The sequence below is a fragment of the Struthio camelus genome, chromosome 2 (assembly GCF_040807025.1).
Source record: "Struthio camelus isolate bStrCam1 chromosome 2, bStrCam1.hap1, whole genome shotgun sequence".
Taxonomy (NCBI): domain Eukaryota; kingdom Metazoa; phylum Chordata; class Aves; order Struthioniformes; family Struthionidae; genus Struthio; species Struthio camelus.
In genome coordinates, this window is record NC_090943.1 from 110,079,149 (window position 1) to 110,099,827 (window position 20,679).

The 20,679-nt window shown below is 35.4% G+C and overlaps 1 protein-coding gene across 1 annotated transcript in view; it reads right to left on the minus strand.

Annotated features, from left to right (window-relative positions):
• The window catches only part of DOK6 (docking protein 6), a 260,922-nt gene that overhangs the window by 44,479 nt on the left and 195,764 nt on the right, over nt 1–20,679 (minus strand). Inside the window, exon 7 of the mRNA XM_068932081.1 lies at nt 8,244–8,361. Coding sequence (XP_068788182.1) covers nt 8,244–8,361 — 118 coding nt within the window. The remainder of the gene's footprint in view (nt 1–8,243; nt 8,362–20,679) is intronic.

Sequence of the window (20,679 nt, forward strand, 5' to 3'; positions counted from 1 at the left end):
CCAGACGATATGTCATGTGCTGCAAATATTGCCACCGCAATATCGTTGAAGATTAGTAAAGTGAAATACTCATGAGGGACAATCATATAGAAACTTAAGATTATTATATTTGAAATCTCATGATACTCTTTTTATAACAAATAGATTTCAAGCTTTATAATAAGCAACTAATAGGTCAATGCTATCTCACTTTGGACATGCACTCATGACTCAGAGTAATAGTGTGACTGGAAAATATGGCCTGTCAGCACATTTCACTTCATTTGAAAGTAAAAAAATGAACTATTTAAGCCGAGTGACAATCATCTTGATTCTAACTTTGAAGATATATTTAACGTAAAAGAAGATAGCAGCCGCTAGAGCAGGTAGGGCTTATTTGTGAAAAGATTTGATAGAAAAATACTGTTTGCACGAAACTGACCTTTGTCAAATATTTCAATTTTCTCTTAGAATAAACGTAGCCAAACCTTTTTTGTTCAGACAATCCAATGCCGATTGACAATGAGCAGCTGTGAAATTGGTGGTGCCTGTTCTCCCATGAAACATTCTCTGCCTGAACTACATTTCTCATGGCACAATGCAGGTCCTTCTCACGTGTTACGATACAGCAGGGAGATCAAATGACTTTAGCAATCCAGCTTCAATCAGTAGCACGCATGTTGTCTCCAGCTACATCAGGCTAAAAATTCTTGGTTTTGGTAAGAGGTAGGCCAGGGGCAAAACTTAAATTGCTTCTCATAATAACACTGAGCGAGAAACTAGTGCCACCACATATTCATAAAGTCATTGACCAAAGACAAAAATAGAGACTCAAACCTAAAAATATGTGTAGCTTGCACTGAAAAACATGTTTGTTGCTTGGAGGGAAGCAAACACCCAAGATTTAACCGCTCTTCTTATACTGTTTGGGCTTTCAAAAATAACTTGAGACTCTAGTGACTTCCATGCTTTCTGGCCTAGCACAGGAAAACCTCACTGACAAGTGATCTCACTGGAAAACCTGAGAGAAAGGGCATCACAACATGGGCCTTAAATGAAATCACAACTTTTGAATTTGACAACATAATAATATGCTTCATTAATCTTTTTTGGCTTTGTCCCCCTATACTTCATGGCTCATAATTGTAAGAACTTCTTACCTCAGCATCCATTTATCAGAATGAAAACACATTAAGTCAAGATACTCTTTAGAGCTTGTCAGTACGGCTCTCAATTAGCTATAGCAATCACTGTTGAATGAAATGAAGTTCTTTACTAGTTTCTGATTAAGACTCTTCACATTTCCAATATGCATTTTTAAAATCAGTCCAGTTTTTATTAGGGTGTAAGCATTATAGTAAAACTTTGCAGCAAATACTTTTGGAGAGGATGCTAATATGAAGAGGAACTGCAGTTGTCGAATCATAACGTAAATTTCTCAAAATATTGCAGTAAATTTTGCCTCAGACCCAAATCTAAAACCACTTGAGAAATTCTCTGTTTTCCCCAAGGCCATGTCTAGGAGAAGTGGGAAAACAGCCAGAATCTTCATCAAGAGTTTGCTGAGCTGGTGAGCTCCTGGTTGCTTCACCAGGAGTTTCTAGGGGCATATACTAACAGAACAGACATATCCTTGATGAAAATACAATGTATTCTTCTCCTCCACTCTGCTTCATGGTTTGGGGGTAAGCATCTAAAAATATTCATCTTTCACAAGTGAAAGTGTGAAAAATAGAGAAAGGAAATAATACTAAGCAGGCATACATTTTCTCTCCTATTCTCATATGTGCTCCTGAACTTCACAATGAAGCTTCTTGCTGTGTCAATGCCACTGAATATCTTTTGTTTTACTTTAATGTTTTACAAATGCAAATTTGTTGCAAATATTGCAAATTAATTTGATAGCTGACATAATAAAAACCAGCAGCTAATACTATCAAAAGAGTAATGTGGACCTATCATACAATCTGGTACTTTATTACCTTCCTCCATTTTATGAGTCTTCCTCATGAACAGAGAGAGTATAATTATTTAAATCAATGAGATTTTTTTTTTGGTTTGATTTTAACACTTGGAAACATTTGAGCCACAGTATAGTTCCAGTAGAGATATAGACCGCTGTATAGCACGTACGAACGCGATTTTTTGAGGGACCTTTCTAAGTGATGTTTTAGAAGAAATATATCCCCTCTACCCCCCCACCCCCCCCGCCCCTATGGAGCCAAGGCCCACAGGTTGAAAACTGTCCTCTTTGTAGAGAAAGAGAAGTATCACAATTTCAGACTGGCAGAGAGACTAGACTAAAACATTAAGAGTTGTCTGTATGTCTCAAGACAGAGTAGAAAAAGAACATTTAAAAATTAAGAGACAGGAATGAGGTTAGATTATCTTAGGATATATAGAACATATTTCATTACTGTGCTATCAATATCTGGATGCAAAACACCAGTGAACTGTTTAACAATGCAATCTTGCACAAAATGATTTCACAAAAATATGCACAGGATATGGACAATACAGCCAGGTCAGTGCAGCTAATTGTGAAATGACAGCCCAAATATTTTTATATAGCATGATAAACTCTTGGTAAAAGCAAAAAGATCAACAAAACCATCAGATTGTTATTAAATAGACTGCGGTAAACTCATGAAATTAGAGATCTCCAAGAAGTGCAAATTAATTTTTCTTCTGAAATAAGAAAAAAATCATTGAATGGTCTACCTACAATACAGAGTCCAAGTAGAGTAGATAAGAAAAAGCCCTGGATTTTTTTCTTAGGTTTTGATTTTTACATACGAAGGAAAAGGAAAAGTCAACAACATCATTACAGTAAATCATGAATGCAGCTATTGAATGAGGAAACATAAAAGGTCAGGAGCATATTTTAATGCTTCCTTTATACAAACCTTAATGAAATGGCTTTAGAAAAAATAAAATAGAAAATGTTAAAAAAACAGTTATTCAATATTTAATATCTATTTAATATCTATTTTTATTCTAAACATACAATTCACTTTTTACTTAATATTGATTGCTTCAATACTTTTAATAAATTAGAAAATTAACAAGCCATGAAGTGACGCATTATTTTGCACAGAATTTCAAAGCTCAAAAGAAAAGGAACAAATCTGCTGCGTATGATTAAAGAAGCTAAATAATACAGTAATTTTAAATAACGTAGATTTCTTATAGTCTGTACTCAGTAAGTGTCCTGTTTCAGGCGCCCTTTATTCTTACTCCAAACTTCATAGGCTTCATTTTCCTAATGTAAAAGTCCTAATGAAAGATTCAGCAAAGGAAATGGCAAGGCGACAGGCTATGAAGCATTTCTGCCTTAGCTGCTGGTAGACAGTTAGTGAAACATAACTGAATGATCACATTTATTTAACAGACACATTTTAACTTTTTATATCATTTACATCATTCTGGCATCAAGATTAGATGGGGAAATGAGTTCTGTACCCTGTTGCTGGGCATTTGAACAAACAATGGAAATGCCAAAATGATGAATGTCCTCTGATTCATTTTACACACTTTAATTTGCAGAAAACTGCAGAAACACATAGGAAATTCCTGCAGGACTAGCCTAAGCACGATTCAACAGAATGATTCAAGCCCTTCTAAGTATTTAGAAACTTGGATATTGTCTAATTATTTTTAATGACATATCAGCCCTGCTACTTTGTAAAGGCTGGAAACTTACGTAGCTTCAAGAAATCATTTGTGTATGCCCCGTCTTCTTTTTAAATATAAAACCTTTAAATTCCATGCGTCAACACAAAATGCTATTCTGCTTTAAATATATTCAAAACAGGCTCTCATCTAACAAGGCTAAAATACAAGGAGTAATGCAGGCTGGCTTACTGAAGCCAAAGAGGGGCCAAAGGTCCCCCCTGTTTTGATGAGCAAAAGCAGATTTGTGTTTCTTGCATCTTTAGTGTGAAATACAAGAGACATTTGTGTTAGAGACAAAATTCGTACAGACTTCATAGAGGCCAGCTTTTATTTCTGTGTCTTTTTGTTTTTGACATGTACTTATGAGTTTAAGCGCTGGTTTTGGCTTAAATCCTGTCCCATGAAGACTATAGTTTTATTTCTTGAAATTGTTCCATGACTTTAAAACTTGGAGAATCTAGCTCTTAGCAGGCACATTCAGAGTATTTTTTCAGTTTTATTTAATCACTCTGTCATGGATTTACAAAATGTGCTAAGTAATCTCTTTGGTTCTAAGTTTACTGTGGAAAAAAGCATTGCTGTTTTCTTTAAGGGGAAAACACATAAGGTGTGATTGGTATAATCCTTATACAAGTACACACTTCTTCATGTGAGTACTCTCATAGAAATGAAGGATTACTTCTGTGGGTAGCTGTTCATCACTTTGAGTATGGATACTAAAAGCAAAGTCCAAATAGGGAACACAAACCAGATTCAGCCAAAACAGGGTGACTAAAAGCAATTCCTAATTTTGAATTTATTGGAGAAAGGCCAGACCGTAATTAGCTTTTCTGGACATAATTTCCTCAGGGATTTCAATAAATGCAATACAAAAAGCTAATGCGGGTTTCTATGCCAAAATTTTATATGGCCTTATCTGTTTAAAAATAGCCCAACTGTTTAAAATTAATATTATCTAAATTCTCTAGACCAAGAACTACAGTGTTAAGTTTCAGCTAGCTGAAAATTCATTCTGCAATCCTTTTTCATCCTAAGCAAACTTAAATCCCCAAAATGCAACATTTTGAATAGCATTCATTAATGCTATCCATTACATTTTCTTGCATAAGAAGATATTCACTTTGTTTCTCAATTTTTAATACCATGACCTTGTGAAACAGTGCTAAACCACATGCCAAAGACTAATAGAAATAAATGATGAGTTATGAGGGTAGATAATTTTTTACTTCATGCTTATATGCATGCTTTTTTGCTTCCATTTTTTCTGCTACTTATCCGTGATTTTAGTTGACAAAGTTGCTCTTGGCTTTTGATGTTTGTATTCTTGTAAATCTTTATGTATAGGAGAGCATCATATATCAATGCAACATACCTTCTGCTGGACTCTTAATTCTTTATACAGTAATCTATTATTCATAAAAATGTACAATGCATTTTAAGCTTTACTTGTGTATGCACAAAGATCAGCGTATGGTAAGCAACAATAAAACATTTTTTCCCTCATTACTCAAACTATTTTACTCTAAAAATCTGTAAGGACTTAAAGATACAATCTGGATTATATGTAAACTTTAGAAACAGGCATTGTGGTTTGTAAAGCCATGGGTATCTGCCGGGTTTTACGTGAAATCACTCTACTACATAAGCTTAGACTGGTATTTAACTTAATAGCTGTGTAAATATTGTATTATTTTTCTGTGTGGCACTGATTCCCCTTTTCTTTTTATTGTGCAACAGTGAGGTTTGCACAATGGTAATGTGTTGCCCCTGGTAAAAGCCAACCGCCGAGCTGTTGCTATTGACAAGGTTAATTAGACATTTAAAATATTATTTTTATCTTAGTAGTGTAATCTAGGACTGAAAAGCGCAAGGAAGACACCAAATGGAGGAAAAGATCTATAAAGAGAGAGTCCATCCAGCCCACCTAATTTTAAGATAGAGAAATGTGTGATCTTTTAACACTGTTATTCAGTATTTTAATCTTTTCAGGTCTTTATGTGTGTTTTCATGGGCAAATGGAGAATGATAAACCCAATACATACTTATTGAATTGATTTTTCTCATCTGAAATATAGTTTTAGGTTTTTTTTAAACCCGCCTTCTTCTCTACAGCATATTCATTATCAGATCAACTCATGTTACTAATTAAGTTAAATTCTACTGCTAAATAACTCCCAAAGAGCCAATTTATCTAAGGTAGTATGAGCACATATTCATTTCTCCTCATACATCACCAGCTGTTATTAATTAAATTTCAGTCACTTCAGACTGCAAGTTTGAAATAATTGCAATTACAGAAACACTTTTAGACTGTATTTAACAGTGAGTTTGGATGTTGTTTTACTGACCTTGACAGCAATTTCGGGAGGCATCACACAAGGAATTTCATTTTAGAGTTACAAGACATTCAGAGGAAAATGTGGATTTTTTCATGTTCATTTCTTGAACGTAAAAAACTTTGTCATAAATACACAGGAAGTGCAGAACTGAGTTTGATGGATTATTCGCTAATGAAAAAGTATCCTTTCTGAAGGGGCAGCTTACCTTTTCAGACTCATAGGAGAACACAGAAGCAGCAAGTGACTTTTCCTGCTGCAAAAACCCATCTTAGCTGGCTGCCGTACTAAGGAGAGGGTTGAAGTGATGCTCACGCTCTGCTCCCTCTCTACCCACTTTCCACCCATATCTGTGGGCTGAAGTTTTGACAATCGGTGTCTCTCTGCTGTGCAAAGACCACCAGTATGAACAGGTATCGAGAGGTAAAGGTGTACTTCATGCTCCCTTAAGCTTCTGCACAAATACCTTGTCTTTAATAGTCATAAGCATTGTTGCAGACATTTCAAAGAGAACTTCACTGTGGATAATAAATAATATTACTGCATGTTAAACTTGTGCAATGAGAGGGAGAGAAAATTGTCCCTTGGATACATTTCGTAGCTCTCTGATACAACTGAATTAGTCTCTCCTGAAATCTGCTATGCTTTCTCAACATGCAAGAGAAGTGAAAACCTTGACTTAAGTTCAGAAGTAGCTATTCATCTCTTGTTTCAGCAGAAACGTGAATAAAATCTGCATACTTCCAAAAAGTAGAATTCTTGCGTTTTTAATAATACACTTCCGACATGTTGCCTCCTGCAAAGCCAATCGATACCCAGGTTGGGATATTATTCCATATACAAAGTTTTGCTTTCCTTAAGGTTCTACTGAATTTCAGTGGTCATTTCTGAGACGCAAAAGATATGGCAAAGAATGAACAACATTCTAAACATTTCTCTTACTTCATAATCATTATAATGCATATTTACTATCCTTTGGCCAAAGGAAAAGCCCAGCAAGAACATAACAAGAAGAACTCTAACAGCTCTACATAGAAACTTTTTTTTTTTTGAATCCTTTTGCATCCATACAAAAATAACAGTGATATGAGGAATATTATCTAAGATGATCTACCAGTACAGCATTTTTCACAAACAACTTCTGGAAGGTATTTTTTTTTCCGTTAGTGCTATTTGCCTGTAAGTCTATGACCCTGTTTAGAAATTTACTTTGCGCCTTAGTTGTATGGGGATTAGGAGAAACAAATGCTGCACCTTTTAATGAATCATCCATTGAATTCACAGTTCACCTGCTGATTTTAATTTCTGTGATAATTTACAATACAAAACATCTCAGATCTTTCATCTATATCCTGCATTTCACTTATTTTTATGAAAGCATGTAATATGTTTTCTTGGACTGGATACTCTTGTTTTTAAGCAATTTCTAACCTCCTTTCCTAACTGTAAATTGATTATGCAAACAGCTCATTAAAAGAGAATTGAAATGAAATCCTTAAGCCCCTGCCAAGTAATACAAAGGAATATGTTGACTATAGCTTGTTATTTTTTAAAGTGAAAACAATACTATTACTTAAGGTTTACATTTTTAATGTAATACAAACTTCAGTTTCCTAAAAGATATCAATCAATTACAGCTTAAAAGCAGTAAACTGTTATCATCATCATCATGTTAATCATAGCATTTAACATCTTAAACAAACAGCTTAGAATCAAAATATACAAAGGAGAATTGGAGACTGAAACAAATGATATACATATATGTACATATATATATACAGCAGATTTGTAAGCTTGCCAGACCAAGCAGTTCGTATATATGACTCTCTGAGCAAATTCACCAAGCGTAGCTCTTATTCCTGGAATTACTTTGTTTCAATCTTGAAAGCCACACAGCCACTTTATGTAGATTTAATTGGGCACCCTGAGGTTAGCTTCTGAAATACATACACAATCTTATTGGAAGAAAAATATTAAAACACCCTAGCATTCATTAGCTACTGAGAAGCTACATTGTGCCAAATTGGCTATACCGTTTTATGTGGCGATTCTGGGAATAATTTTCACCACTCGTTTCTGAAATGACTAAAAGAAACCTGTTTTATGTAAATTTGGGAATCCTGCTGAGGTTGCTGACAAATGATAAACTGAAATAGAAAGAAAACAACCAGTGCAAACAAAAAGCAATTTGCATGAATTCTGGTCAAATGGAAGGAAGCCAATGGACATGACATTTATTTATAAGGAACTTGCCTTGTAAACTGTAGATTTCTCCAACGCTGTTCTGCCGGGTGATATGATGCCAATATGCACTACGAGGAAGTGAGATTGACTTGGATAACGTCATTGGTTCAGACAGACTGGTCTGGAGCTAAAAAATCAAAGCAAACAAATGACAGATCATACATGACCACAATTGATAGAGGAATCTCAATACATTGAACTGCACCAATGCGGTTAGGAAGAAACAACTTACTGAATTACCATAGTTTTTTTATTATCATTTACAGCGTGTAATAAGCATTAGTACTGGGAATGTTCAGGAAAGCCTTGCAAGAGTATATTTGGATATCTAAGTTTATAAGCACAGGTTTATTAGCACATAGGGCTATGTCCCTATTTGTGTACAACTACTCCTGCTGCTGCAAGAATTTTGTTATCTTCTTCTTTAATTAGAATGAAAAAAAACCCTTAAATTCAGGAGCAAGGCCAGAAAGGTGAGGGTGGTGCTCTGGAAAGGTATGCTTTGTAACCCACATCTTCTGAAAGTCCGTCTACAGCACAGAAGGCATCCAAGGTCTGGATCATTTATTTCAGGCTAATGAAAAACTCCAAGGGATTCCTCCTTCAGAATCATAATGCCAGATCCAAAAATCTATTTTTACATCTGCAGACTCATGCTAGTCTATAATAACCTCCCTCCCCCTAACCTTGTTTTGGAGACAGTATACACCAAAAGATCTGCTATCATTTTGTTTTTGAGTATTAACACACATGGATGCGTGGTAGTTTTGATTTCAGATCAACCAACTATAATTACTTTAGTTGTTGCTTTCTTGAGAATTGTCATCATAATGACTCCCTTACTACAGTTAATCTCTTTTCTGCTCATTTATAGCCAAAGATAACATTTCATTTCTCAGCAGTGCAGACCACCAATGGAAACTATTTCATGTGACGTAAAGAGCTTGCTGAAAGATTTCCGCCACTAAGGAAAGTTCAAAAGCCTTATCACAGGAATTCTATTTTGGGGGAGACTTGAAAATTTAAAGTTGATAAAATTAGAAAGATTTCTTTATTATGTAGAGCAAAGTAATAAGAAACATTCAAAGAATTACTCTGTGAGTTATTTTACTATGCTAGTATAACAAGAATTTGTAGGGTAAAAAAAATACATAACATAAAGTAATTTCAATACACAGATGATTCCTCCATAATTTAGTCACAAAAAAACTAAATTCTAGTCTTAAAGCAATGGGCAAAGCTCTTCACCAGTACACACGCTGAGTAAAATAATTCCAGTAAAGAGAACCACTTTGGCTATGGTTCATTGTCTCAAAAGCTAAAGGCTTTAAAGGACTCAAAGAGTTCATTCTTACTATATATTGAGGGAAAAAGCACTGCAGTACAAAAACTACACTGTGAGTATTTGCAGTACTTCTCTAATAAGAGAACAGGTTCTCTAATTAGAGAACAATTTCTGATACCAACTTTTGGTCAAGAAGTATCACCTCACATATGCCAATGATGACAGGACCAGATGAGCTAGATTTCTTTGGAGATTCCACAGAGAGGAAAAGCAATTTATAGTTTATGAAAATATCATCTTTAGGAAAAAAAAACCTTTAAAATACTTTAAAAAATTGTCAATTTATTTTTGAGACTTTAAAATATAAACATTATAACTGAAGACCTTATAATCGTATGCAACACACAACTGATGATAATTTAATACCACATTAATTTCTCCATGAAGTTAATCTTACTAACTGTTAGATTCTCATTAACTAAGATTTTGCTTTTTATCTTTTTTATCCATATTAACAGAACACACATTATTAGTCAAATGCAAGTGATAATCAATGATAGAACGCCTACTCCTACAAACTGCTGTTTGCAAAAAAAAAAAACAACACTTAAAAACTGGATTTTTTCAGCAGATTTTATTGCAGAAAACTGGAAAATAAACTGACAGAGACCTACTTTCTTCAGAGGACATCTTATGTGCCAGACAGTGGGTGTTTCAAAGAAAAACTTGAAACCAATGTGTGAAGAAAACAACCATATAAACATAGACAAAATCAGTTACGCACACATTGGTAGATAGCTTTTTGCCATATAAATTATTATAACTTAATGTGCAGAGATCTACTGTTTCAGGATCTATTTTCCACAAGTGTAAAAGAACTTCTGTTAGTTAACAATTTTAAAAAAAGGTCTGCAAATCAGGGAAGATGACCCAGAACTGTTTACATTTTAAATAATTAGTCACTCAGGTTTGAGGCTCCTAGTGTTCCAGATCAGTGGAACAAATCATACTGCATGAGTTTAAAGACTTAATCCTAGTTACTCTTCCTACCTTTTTCTTCTTACTTTACCTCAGAAAAAACAACTAACTTGTGCTCAATCTTAAAACTCAAACAGAGAACATCTCCCTATTGAAAAACCAAGTAAATAACCTTTCATTTTCTTCTTTTCTTTAAATATCTAGACTTTCAGTTTCCTATGCTTATTTTTTCCTGCCCTTAATTTAACTTAAATATAGCAATTTAAAAATTTTATCTTTACAAATGATTTCATCTATCTCCTTAGCCTTATTTACAGCTGACAAAAGTAAATCTATGCTTCTCAGCATGGATCCCTTCATATACAAGTTGCCATTGGGTACATTGTTCTGCTCTTGCTTCCAGCTCCAGTATTCTCCTCAGGAACTGGCAAAATGGTTTCAGATGCATCAGCATCAGCTGCTCAGAAGCAATTCATAATGACACAGGTAGCACAGTCGCATAGAAGAAATAAACACTTTCCTCTGTCAGCGAACAGATCGTAACCTTTTGTAACTAGTTACAGCGATACAGAGGAAAATAAAACTAGTATAACAAATCAACCATGCTAATACAATAATGTAGCATTAAATAAAATGTTCATCCAGAATGATTTTGCTATAAATATTTCCCAAATGTAGTAAGACTTCAGATAATGAAAAATATAACCCAGACTTTGTTGCTCAACTTATGAGGGAGAAAATAACAGTGTAATTAGACCTTGGATGAAAAGAAAAGTAGAAATGCATAGATATCACATCAATCTCAGGATTTTTTAGTGGAAACAAAAAAAAAAATCAATAAAATTTTCCCTTTATCTGACATGAAATTGCCCAGTGGCTAGGTTTCCTCCAGTTATTTGAATCTTTCTTGGACAAGATGCCGTTCACTTTTCTTTCCTGCTTATCCAAAATCTTTAGTCATACGAAGCCTTTCCATTGCCAGTGACAACTTTATATTCTTAAAGGACTATTTGGTTAAAATAGAAATGAAAAAAAAAATCTATAAATGTCTCGCTGTAAGTTGTTCCCAACATTTTTCATTATTTTTCTTTCATGAAACAAGGCTTAAAGGCTAAATTTACTTTTAATTCCCATAGGCCAACTCTATTGACTTAAATAGATTTGTTACTGTGTTTTCAATAAAGAATACAATTCCAAGAATGGAACCTGTTAAGTTTACTAGGGCTCTGGGCTTTGATGTCTTTGGTATAATATTCTCTCATTTTCTTTCTGCATTGAAAAAGTCCAAACATTGAAGGTGACAGAAAAAATGCTTGGCTTGGAGAGAAGAACTGAATAATATATTGTTCATTCAATTTTGGAGCCAGCGATGAAGAGAAGTTGCTTTTTACAGATACATTTTTGAAACAGGTTATTTTATTATGGATAAAAAAAGACTAGCTTATTTCCCATTCTCATTAGAGTTTTTTAAAAAATAGCAAGAGAACCAGGTCACAGAAGATTAATGAGAATTAAAGTCTAGTGTAGAAGTAGGAATAAAATCTCCTTCACTATTTAGATTCTTTTTCTTTATAACTCTGAAGAAGGCTCTATTGTGTGCTAGGCTTTGAAGTTGAAGAAGGGGTCAAGAACTGCATTTCACTTATCAAGTGTCCATAAGCTGATAGTAGAAAAGCACTGATTCATTTCACTTGTATTCACAAAGAGAAATGACTACAGTTTAAGGATTTTAAGGATCACACACTCTAGACAGTAGCATCAGCTGAGCCTAAGTTAGAGCACAAGCAAGAGGGAAGTTGTAAAACATATTTAAAAAATAAAGCTTTAGATAATGACCAAGGAAGTGTCATGTTTGCCTTTTTTTTGCAAAAGCAGATACTATTGACTCAAGCTCAGCTTGTGATCTACCAGGGCACACAGATCTGTACTACAAAAAACAGTTCCCATTCAGTACTCTAAAGCATATTATTATTTCTAAAGCATAGAGCTTTGCCCATTTCTATTGAATTTTATTTTTCTATTCCAAACAATTTATCCAGCTGGTCATTCTGAATTCTACGTCTCCTCGGTGACCCACTTCCATATTGTCTTATCCATGTTAAGATCTGTAGGTTTAATAATTAAGTTTGTGCCTTCATTTAGAATTTCTTGTTTAATAACAGGATTGTGCCTTCATCTCAGATTTCAATAAAAATACTTAATAGAATTGGATGCAGAATATATTGCTACGAAAGTCCATTTAGTATAGCCTCGTCTCAGGTGATGTTATTAATAATTACTTGACTCTTATGACTTTCCCATAACCTTTTATTCATTATCACTTAGGATGCTTCTGAAATAAACATGTATTATTTGGACTCTGTTCTTTCCTTACAGATGTTGACTAATAATATAAACACAAATAGCTATCAGCATACTTTTCCTTTACTATAACTTGCTTCACGATTCTTTTCACATTTTTAACCAGCATGCTGTTCCTAACAGAATGCACGATATTGGCAAAGGATCACAAATACATGCATCTCTTCTGAAAAGACTTACAAAAAAGCGAGATGTGAAAGTCATTTCAGTGATTTCAACCTTTATAATAAAATATTTCTAGCATCCAGGTTTTCAGTAGCTACTCTAACCTTGCTGTGACCTTTTAGGGAGTTTCTTAATCAATTATGGAGGAAAAAACCCTTCAAAATAATAATAGCACTTTGCAGTGCCAAGGTGGATGATGATTATTCTTTGGCTGAGGAATAATATTATGTATGAATAATAAAGTGATTGACTTTTTTTCTGATCTCCTTGGCCATCCTATAAAGAGAGAATTGGGACATTTTGCTCCTTTCTGGCAGAAGCATGTGGTTTTTTTTTTTCCTTTCCTCTGAAAGCTTATAATAGATTACTGTTTTGTCTGACAGAATGGATTAATGTTGGAGAAAAGCTGCACGATTTTATGGTGCATTGGGATTATATTATTTGAATATCAGTAAGGTGTGTGTCTTTACCCATATTCTGTTAGGAAATTCTGGTTTTGTTTCTTTGTTTCATGAAAAGACTTTTCCATTCCACAGGAACTATACTAATTACAGTGATGGCAGAAGGTTCTTACATCTTTGCAAGGTTTGAGCTATTGTTTTATTCATACGCCATATCTGAAATACTTTATCCATTCTTCATTGCATAAAACTATTTGCTAACAATACAGGAGCTGGTGTTGGCATGAGCACAGCTGAGACTATTTCAAGCCTTGACTATATGGTAGCTCTTAGTGGGAAAAAACACAACTAAAAGGTGGGGTCTCTATCACAGTGGAGAAATTGCTATATGTTGAAGCAATTTGTTCAATAAGGGTATATAATAGAGAATCCAGCAGTGCACAGACATTATTTGCAGATATTGATTGTCCTTCCTCTTACCATGAAATGGGAACTTTTATCAAAATGGAGAGAGATGTTAGAGATGAAGGAAAACAAAGAATTTTGCAGATGGACATCTGCTGACCTGCAAATGTATACAATTTCAGGATAGGACTGAGTAGAACTATAAAATAATTTCTCTAAGCACCATCATCCAGGGCAAAGTCTTTAGGTTTTAAAAATAAAATGGATTGGATTTTTGAAGTACTGATGCAGTGGTTTAAAGGTATGGCTATTTCTAGAAGGGAAATGGAGAGGATCAGAGCAAAAATCCTCCCAGAAATAAAAAACAAAATTCAGAACAACACCCACTCCCTACTTTTTTTTCAAGTCAAAAGTGGAAATGAATCACAGTTCTAGAACATCATATTGTCTGATGAATACTTAAAGTGAGGAGGGGGGACGTTTTCATACGCATAAAGCACTGATTTAGATCAACTTAAACTGTGTTGGATTAACTTAACCTTCAAATATATGTTCTAGAGGTCATTTATCTCAAGTAGTTCATTAGTGAAACCCTCATTTACTCTTTTGTTTCATTTTAGAAATAAGTACTGAAACAAGTACTGAATTATTTGCATTAGTCCCGTTAGTTTTTTAGAGGGTGATATAAAATACAAGTCAATGATGGAAGGACTGGGAGTAGGAGAGCTTGGGTCTTCATGGAATTAAGGCATTAATAGTAGGCTAGTTAGGCACAGGAGCTAATATCTGGTTTGCTAAGGCAACATTTGCATCTCCAGAATGAAAGAGCAGTTTTTAAACTGAAAAGGGAGAATGTCAGATCTATCTTCTGAATAAAGTAGAGATAAATCAGTTGGAGTGGGAAAGAATGAACTGAAATGCAACAGTTGGAGAAAACCAAGACACCGTCCACAAAGGCTAGCATATTTCACTAGGAATACGTTATTTCTTGGGAATTCAACCTGAGATTTATGGTATTCCAGAAGACTGTCTTTCACGAGGTGTGTCAAACCAAAGCTAAAAATAGTGAGGCTTGCCATCAGTGCCAACTTAGAGCCTTGCCCTCCTTCCTCCTTCCTCGCTCTGCTAGGTATCCCTCTCTCTGATAAAGGTATTCATGTCTGACCTCAACCTGACTTCCCTTGGAGAAGATTTCAAAGTAAGAGAGTTGTTTCACAGTACTGCTTACCCAAGGGTATGACAGACCTTAACAACAGGTTTTTGGGTCACCCAAAGGGCCAAGTCCTCTATATTTTACTTGAGAGTACTGAAAGGGCAGCTTGACTTCATAGACATTGCTCTGGCCAGTTTTAAAGCTCGTAAGGTAAGATTCATAGCATGAAAAAATGTCTGCTGGAGAAGAACAGTCTCCAAAAAATCGCTCTAGTATGCGGCAAGAAAGGTGAAGTAAGGATGAACCCAGAATACCCCTTCTCAGGCAAAGCTTACCTGAGTATTGTGAAAAGATGGTTGCAGTCTGGGGCTGAAAATTTGGAATTCTAAGGCTCATATACATATTTTGGTAACAGAAAACTAGAATCTGAATTAAGAGCATTCACTCTTTCTTTCTGAAAAAGCAAACATCTCAGACCTCACAAACTTGCTGATGAAGTTTTTCTTCTGTAGTCTAAACCAGATCAGTAGTCTCCATAATACATATTCGTGGAAATCACGTTTCATTTAGTTACCTCATTTTACTACATAGAATCTACTGGTATGGATTATCTTTAATAAAATGGTAGGAAGACAATTTTCTAAATATTTGCAAAAACAATAATCTCAATAACATTTACATTTTCTCCATTAAGCTTATCAGTGCATGACTCCAGGATTCCGTAGCATACAGCATACAGATGCTACATACATCATGTAGCAAAGCCCTCTTAGATGACTCATTAATATCTTCCAAAAGGATATATTTCCTTTCTTTTAACTAGTTATTTTTAATGACTACAAGTATATCTTGTATTATTCATATCAAGGCTAATTATACATATACACTGCATGTGAATGACAATGAATATAAACTATTCAGTTTTAACTTTTAAAAAGTTATATTTTTATGTATTTTGTGCCTAGACATGCTTGTTTGTACACATAAATGCACAAATAAACATTTTAGTTTATTATTTTATTTACTATATACTTCAATAACTCCACCACCTTTAGTGTTTTTTCATACATTTCAAATCAACTGTGAAGGTGGTAGAGAAAAATAAAGGACTAATCCTTTTTCGTGTGTGTGCCCATACATCATGATCACATATAGATGTATATAGATAGAGAATTCTTGACATCACTCAGTTTTAAAATCATAACAACTTGTAATAATCAATCATTCAAAAGCAACATACACGCTTCTAAATAAGCACACATAAAGTATGTTCGGAAATAATATTTTTTGTCCTGAAACAACTTAAAATGAGAGACAAGAATCTCCAAATCACAGCCGAAACTTCTGCATACAAAAGAAGTCAGTGTTTCTATAAAGGTGCAGGTTTACCAATGTAACATAAATAGCTGCAAATTAAGAAATCAGATTGCAAAGTGGGAAACAGATACATGTTTCTAAACTGCTGTATCTTTCAACATACATGCATCAGCCTAATAAATCCTACAACTGTCAACTTCTTTCATTTAATTTCATTTTCCGATAATAACTCAGCCTTTTCATTTTACCCTGGTAGAAGTTGCCTGCTATAGCAGAGGTTGTAGTTCCCCGACCACACGCTCCATAATTCTACCCTTTTGAAATCCTTTGTTGCCGTTTAAAAGAACAGCCCCTTGCCTCTGTGCTGTTAAGTTCCAGCTGCACAAAACTAAGGAAATAAATAGAATTACACTTGTTGCCATGGAAATCTGCAGTTCTATCAGGCTTTTTCTTCATGTAATACAAAATATATGTAAAGGTGATCACTGGGCAATATGTGGGAAACATTACAGAAATGGCATCATAAAAACAGCAAAATCTCCCAGACAGTAGCAATTGTAACTTTCATCACTGCACCCTACAATGAAATTATTAAGAATAATGAAGAAAACACAAGTTCTTTTTCTTTTATAAACAAGAACCCACACTGATTTGTCAATGGATTTTGAATCGTAAACACTGTACTGCATTTAACAACCCAGCCAACTACACCTTCATATGAATATTGCCTGGTAGCTACTTTTACAGAATTAGATGCTGACAGAATGAATATCTGATGGGACTAACATCTGTTATCCTGAAGCAGTCATACGGAATGGAGCAGCGTATGCTTCTATCTGGAACATCAAAGACTTCTTTTAAGCCCTTGCTGCTGAATACTGGAGAGCTGAATTATTGCTGAATAACTTATTCCTGAAGTTTAGATGGGTCAGCTCTCCAATACTGCTTAACATCATCATTAACAGCCTGGATGACGGGGCAGAATCCATCCTTAGCAAATTCTGGGATCACTCCGAACTGTGGGGAGCAGTCAAAAACCCAGGCTGGTTGGAGCTTCCCTTCAGAGGGATCTCAGCCAGGCAGAGGAATGAGCCAACAATAACTTCGTGATGTTCAGCAATGACAATCGTTAATGCTTCTCCTGGGCCAGGGTAACTCAGTGCATGAATAAAGGCTGGGGACCAGGAGGAAGCTGCTGAAAGGACCTACGGGTCCTGGTGATAACATCAATAAGCAGTGTACACGTGCAGTAATGGAGGTTAATCACATACTGAAGCATAGCCAGTAGGTCCAGGGAAGTTATTCTCCTCTGTTTGGCACTTCCGGAACTGTACCTGGAAGTTCAGCTCTGCTCAGAGTGTGTTCAGGTTTGGGCCCCCAGTACAAGAGTCCAGAACCTTGGAGATTTTTGAAACTGGATAAGACCCTGAACAACTTGATCTAGTTTTTGATGCTATCCCTTTTTTGGGCAGAAGTTTAGACCAGGTGATCAGCGAAGGTCTCTTCTAATTTAAATTTGTCTGATATTGTAATTAATAGGATGGAAAAACAAAGAGCTAGTGAGATGCGCTGTGCAAATGTCTTAATCTGACATTATTTCGTTTGCTGTAGTAGCTCCACATCGTTATACAATGGAGTTACTATAGCAAGTGAAATAACGTCAAATCAACAGCTTAAAGACCAATCTGCCTGTACTACTTTCTTACATTTTTCCTAAACCAGGTTCTTGGGCAGTGCAGAACAGCTGATAAGTTGTTACCATGGCTGGAGTCATATATGGCTGATCAGTAATGTAAGAACAGCAACCTAAGGTTGAGCAAAAAAGGAACATAAATGATCCCTATCTGGATACGGTTTGATTAACATAGATCAAAAGACAGCTTGTACTTGGAAAAGCAGCCATATTTCAAGCATGCTTTTTAGCATGCTAAATATCGGCAGTCTTCAGTCTAAGCATAATCAGAGCATTGTGTTAAAAAATCTGCCATCTTGAAAAGAAGTAGGGAAAAAGAAAATAAAAATGATGATAAAGGGTTGGAATTCACCTATTTTCTGTGCTGCCAGCAGGTACTTGATGAGCCAAAGCACATAAAGCACAGAAGGGATTTACAGAGTAACTTTAGGACTATTACGAGAATTTTTGATCCCCGTGCTGATTATTACTTTTTATAAATCTTCTGTTCTCTGAATAGTACCGTGCCCCTCTGTAAATCACTGATAAAGACGTTCTGTATTAATCAGAGACAAAGCCTTAACAATTCCCTCGTGTGATATTAAGGACTCCTGAATAGAGTTGCTTGAACAGAGGAAGGCCTTGCTTGACAAAAGACATAGAATGATACTATTGTTCAGAAGACTAAGGAAATTCATGTGAAAAATAACTTTTTCAAAAGTTAATTCTTCTGTGAATAAGCAATTGACGATTCAGGATATTTGTTGTTATTTTGTTGTTATGCTATTCCCAGCAGCACAGCTGATTGCTCTATGACCTTGGGCAATTCATACTCAGTTGAATTTGGCCTTAATCTTTCGGTGCCTCATTTTACTCATTAGAATGATTACTATACTAATACCTGTCTCATGAGAGCATCGGGTGGCTTCATCAGCTATTATTTTTGCAAATAATAACAGGAGCTCTATAGACTACTGTAGTTTATTTTACAAGAAACGGTTTTCTCAAAATAGTAGATATGAGATTAATAATCAAGTAAGCCAGCTGGAGAACTGGCTTGAAAATTATTTTTCTAGTAATACATCAACAAAACCTGCTCCTCTGCAAGCGAGTTTAATGATATAAATCTACAGGCATAGCTATACAAGCAAGTCCTTTTAAATGTACAGAATGCCAAAGAAAACTTCCCTTCCATATCAAATGCTTTTCACAGTTTAGTTAAGGGGAGGACTAGGAGTAGATGAATAGGGTTCAGTCAGGCATGCGACAACTATTGTGTAATTACAGCAACCCTTCCTAATTTATCATTCATATCTCCCATGTCTTTTAGCAAATAAGACTGCTAATCAAATCATCAATTTTGTCCAGAGTAAGTTATTTGGCTCTTCACTTTCTCGCATTTTCTAGAACCAAATATGAATTTCAACTTGATGGTGCCTCTCCAGCTACTCTGATAGCTCTGTAAACACGCAATATTTTGCAAAATATAAGAGCAAAAAATTTACAAACATGCTTATGCCACCAACCTTCAAATCCCCTTACTTTCAAAAACAACTTGTAAAGTTGAAGGTAATGATACTTGACTCCTAAGAAATACCCAAATAGCTCATTAAAAGTTCCTAGAAATGGAAATAGGAGCCCACATGGATTTCTAAAGAGCCAAAGTGCTAAATTCTCAGGAAAGTTTGCATCTTCAGATACCTGCTAAATGTAAAAATTTGTGCTCTCTTGCTTTTACATACAAAAACTGTCTCTAATTTGTTACATCACAGAGTCCACCATACATCATACCTGCATGCAAACACAAAAAATACGTAAGACAGGACAGGGAAAACAGCGTTCACAGGATTCATGCATGCAGATTTAGGATAGATTCATAGGAGTAAATTCCTGGCTGACAAGAAATTGTAGTGTTTAAGTTATGAAATATCTCTGTGAATCTTTTATTACAAGCAGACTTTGGTTCAGCTCCTACTTCGTATGAGGAAGATGACAGACTTCAATTTAAGCGTCGTACCGCTTTGGTCATACTAGACAAGCAGTGCTACATTATATAAAATATCCCAGAATTTTTTAAGAAGGAAAGAATAATTTCGAAGGTAGGGTACACATCTCTGTAGTGAGGTACCTTGGTTTAGTCCTTGACTATTAATTACTTTTTCAACACAGGACAGTAGCAGCAGGAGAGATTTTGAGCCTCTTCACATTCAAGACTGCCCAATCCAGTGGTTAGGGATAAGGGATAGCTCAAAATGGTGGCAGGCAAAACGTTGAATTTGTCTCCCCATGTTCTGAGAGAGACTGCTAATGACTACTACCATCCCAAAAATATTTTTCCAGGCAAAAAAACCCTTGTGCAAACGCTAGTCAATAGTTTTGAAATGGTAAAACCCCATGTAAATTATGCCTCCACTACCAATACATCTGTTATATACAAGGCCCTGCCCGCTCTGCTCTCTCAGCTCCGCACTCCCCTTACCTACACACTTCACAAACCTGTACGTTTGCAATGTTTCCGACACAACAAATTGTTCTGTTCTCCCACCTGCTCTACCGCTGCACACAAACACCTGCACTACCGCTTTGTTACCACAATAAAGACATTTCTGATACGGCTGCTTCATTCAGACACACAGCAAACTTCCAACAACCACCTGCAGCTTCTCCTGGCGACCTGGGGCTTTGCGCCTTATTTTCCCCCTGCCCAT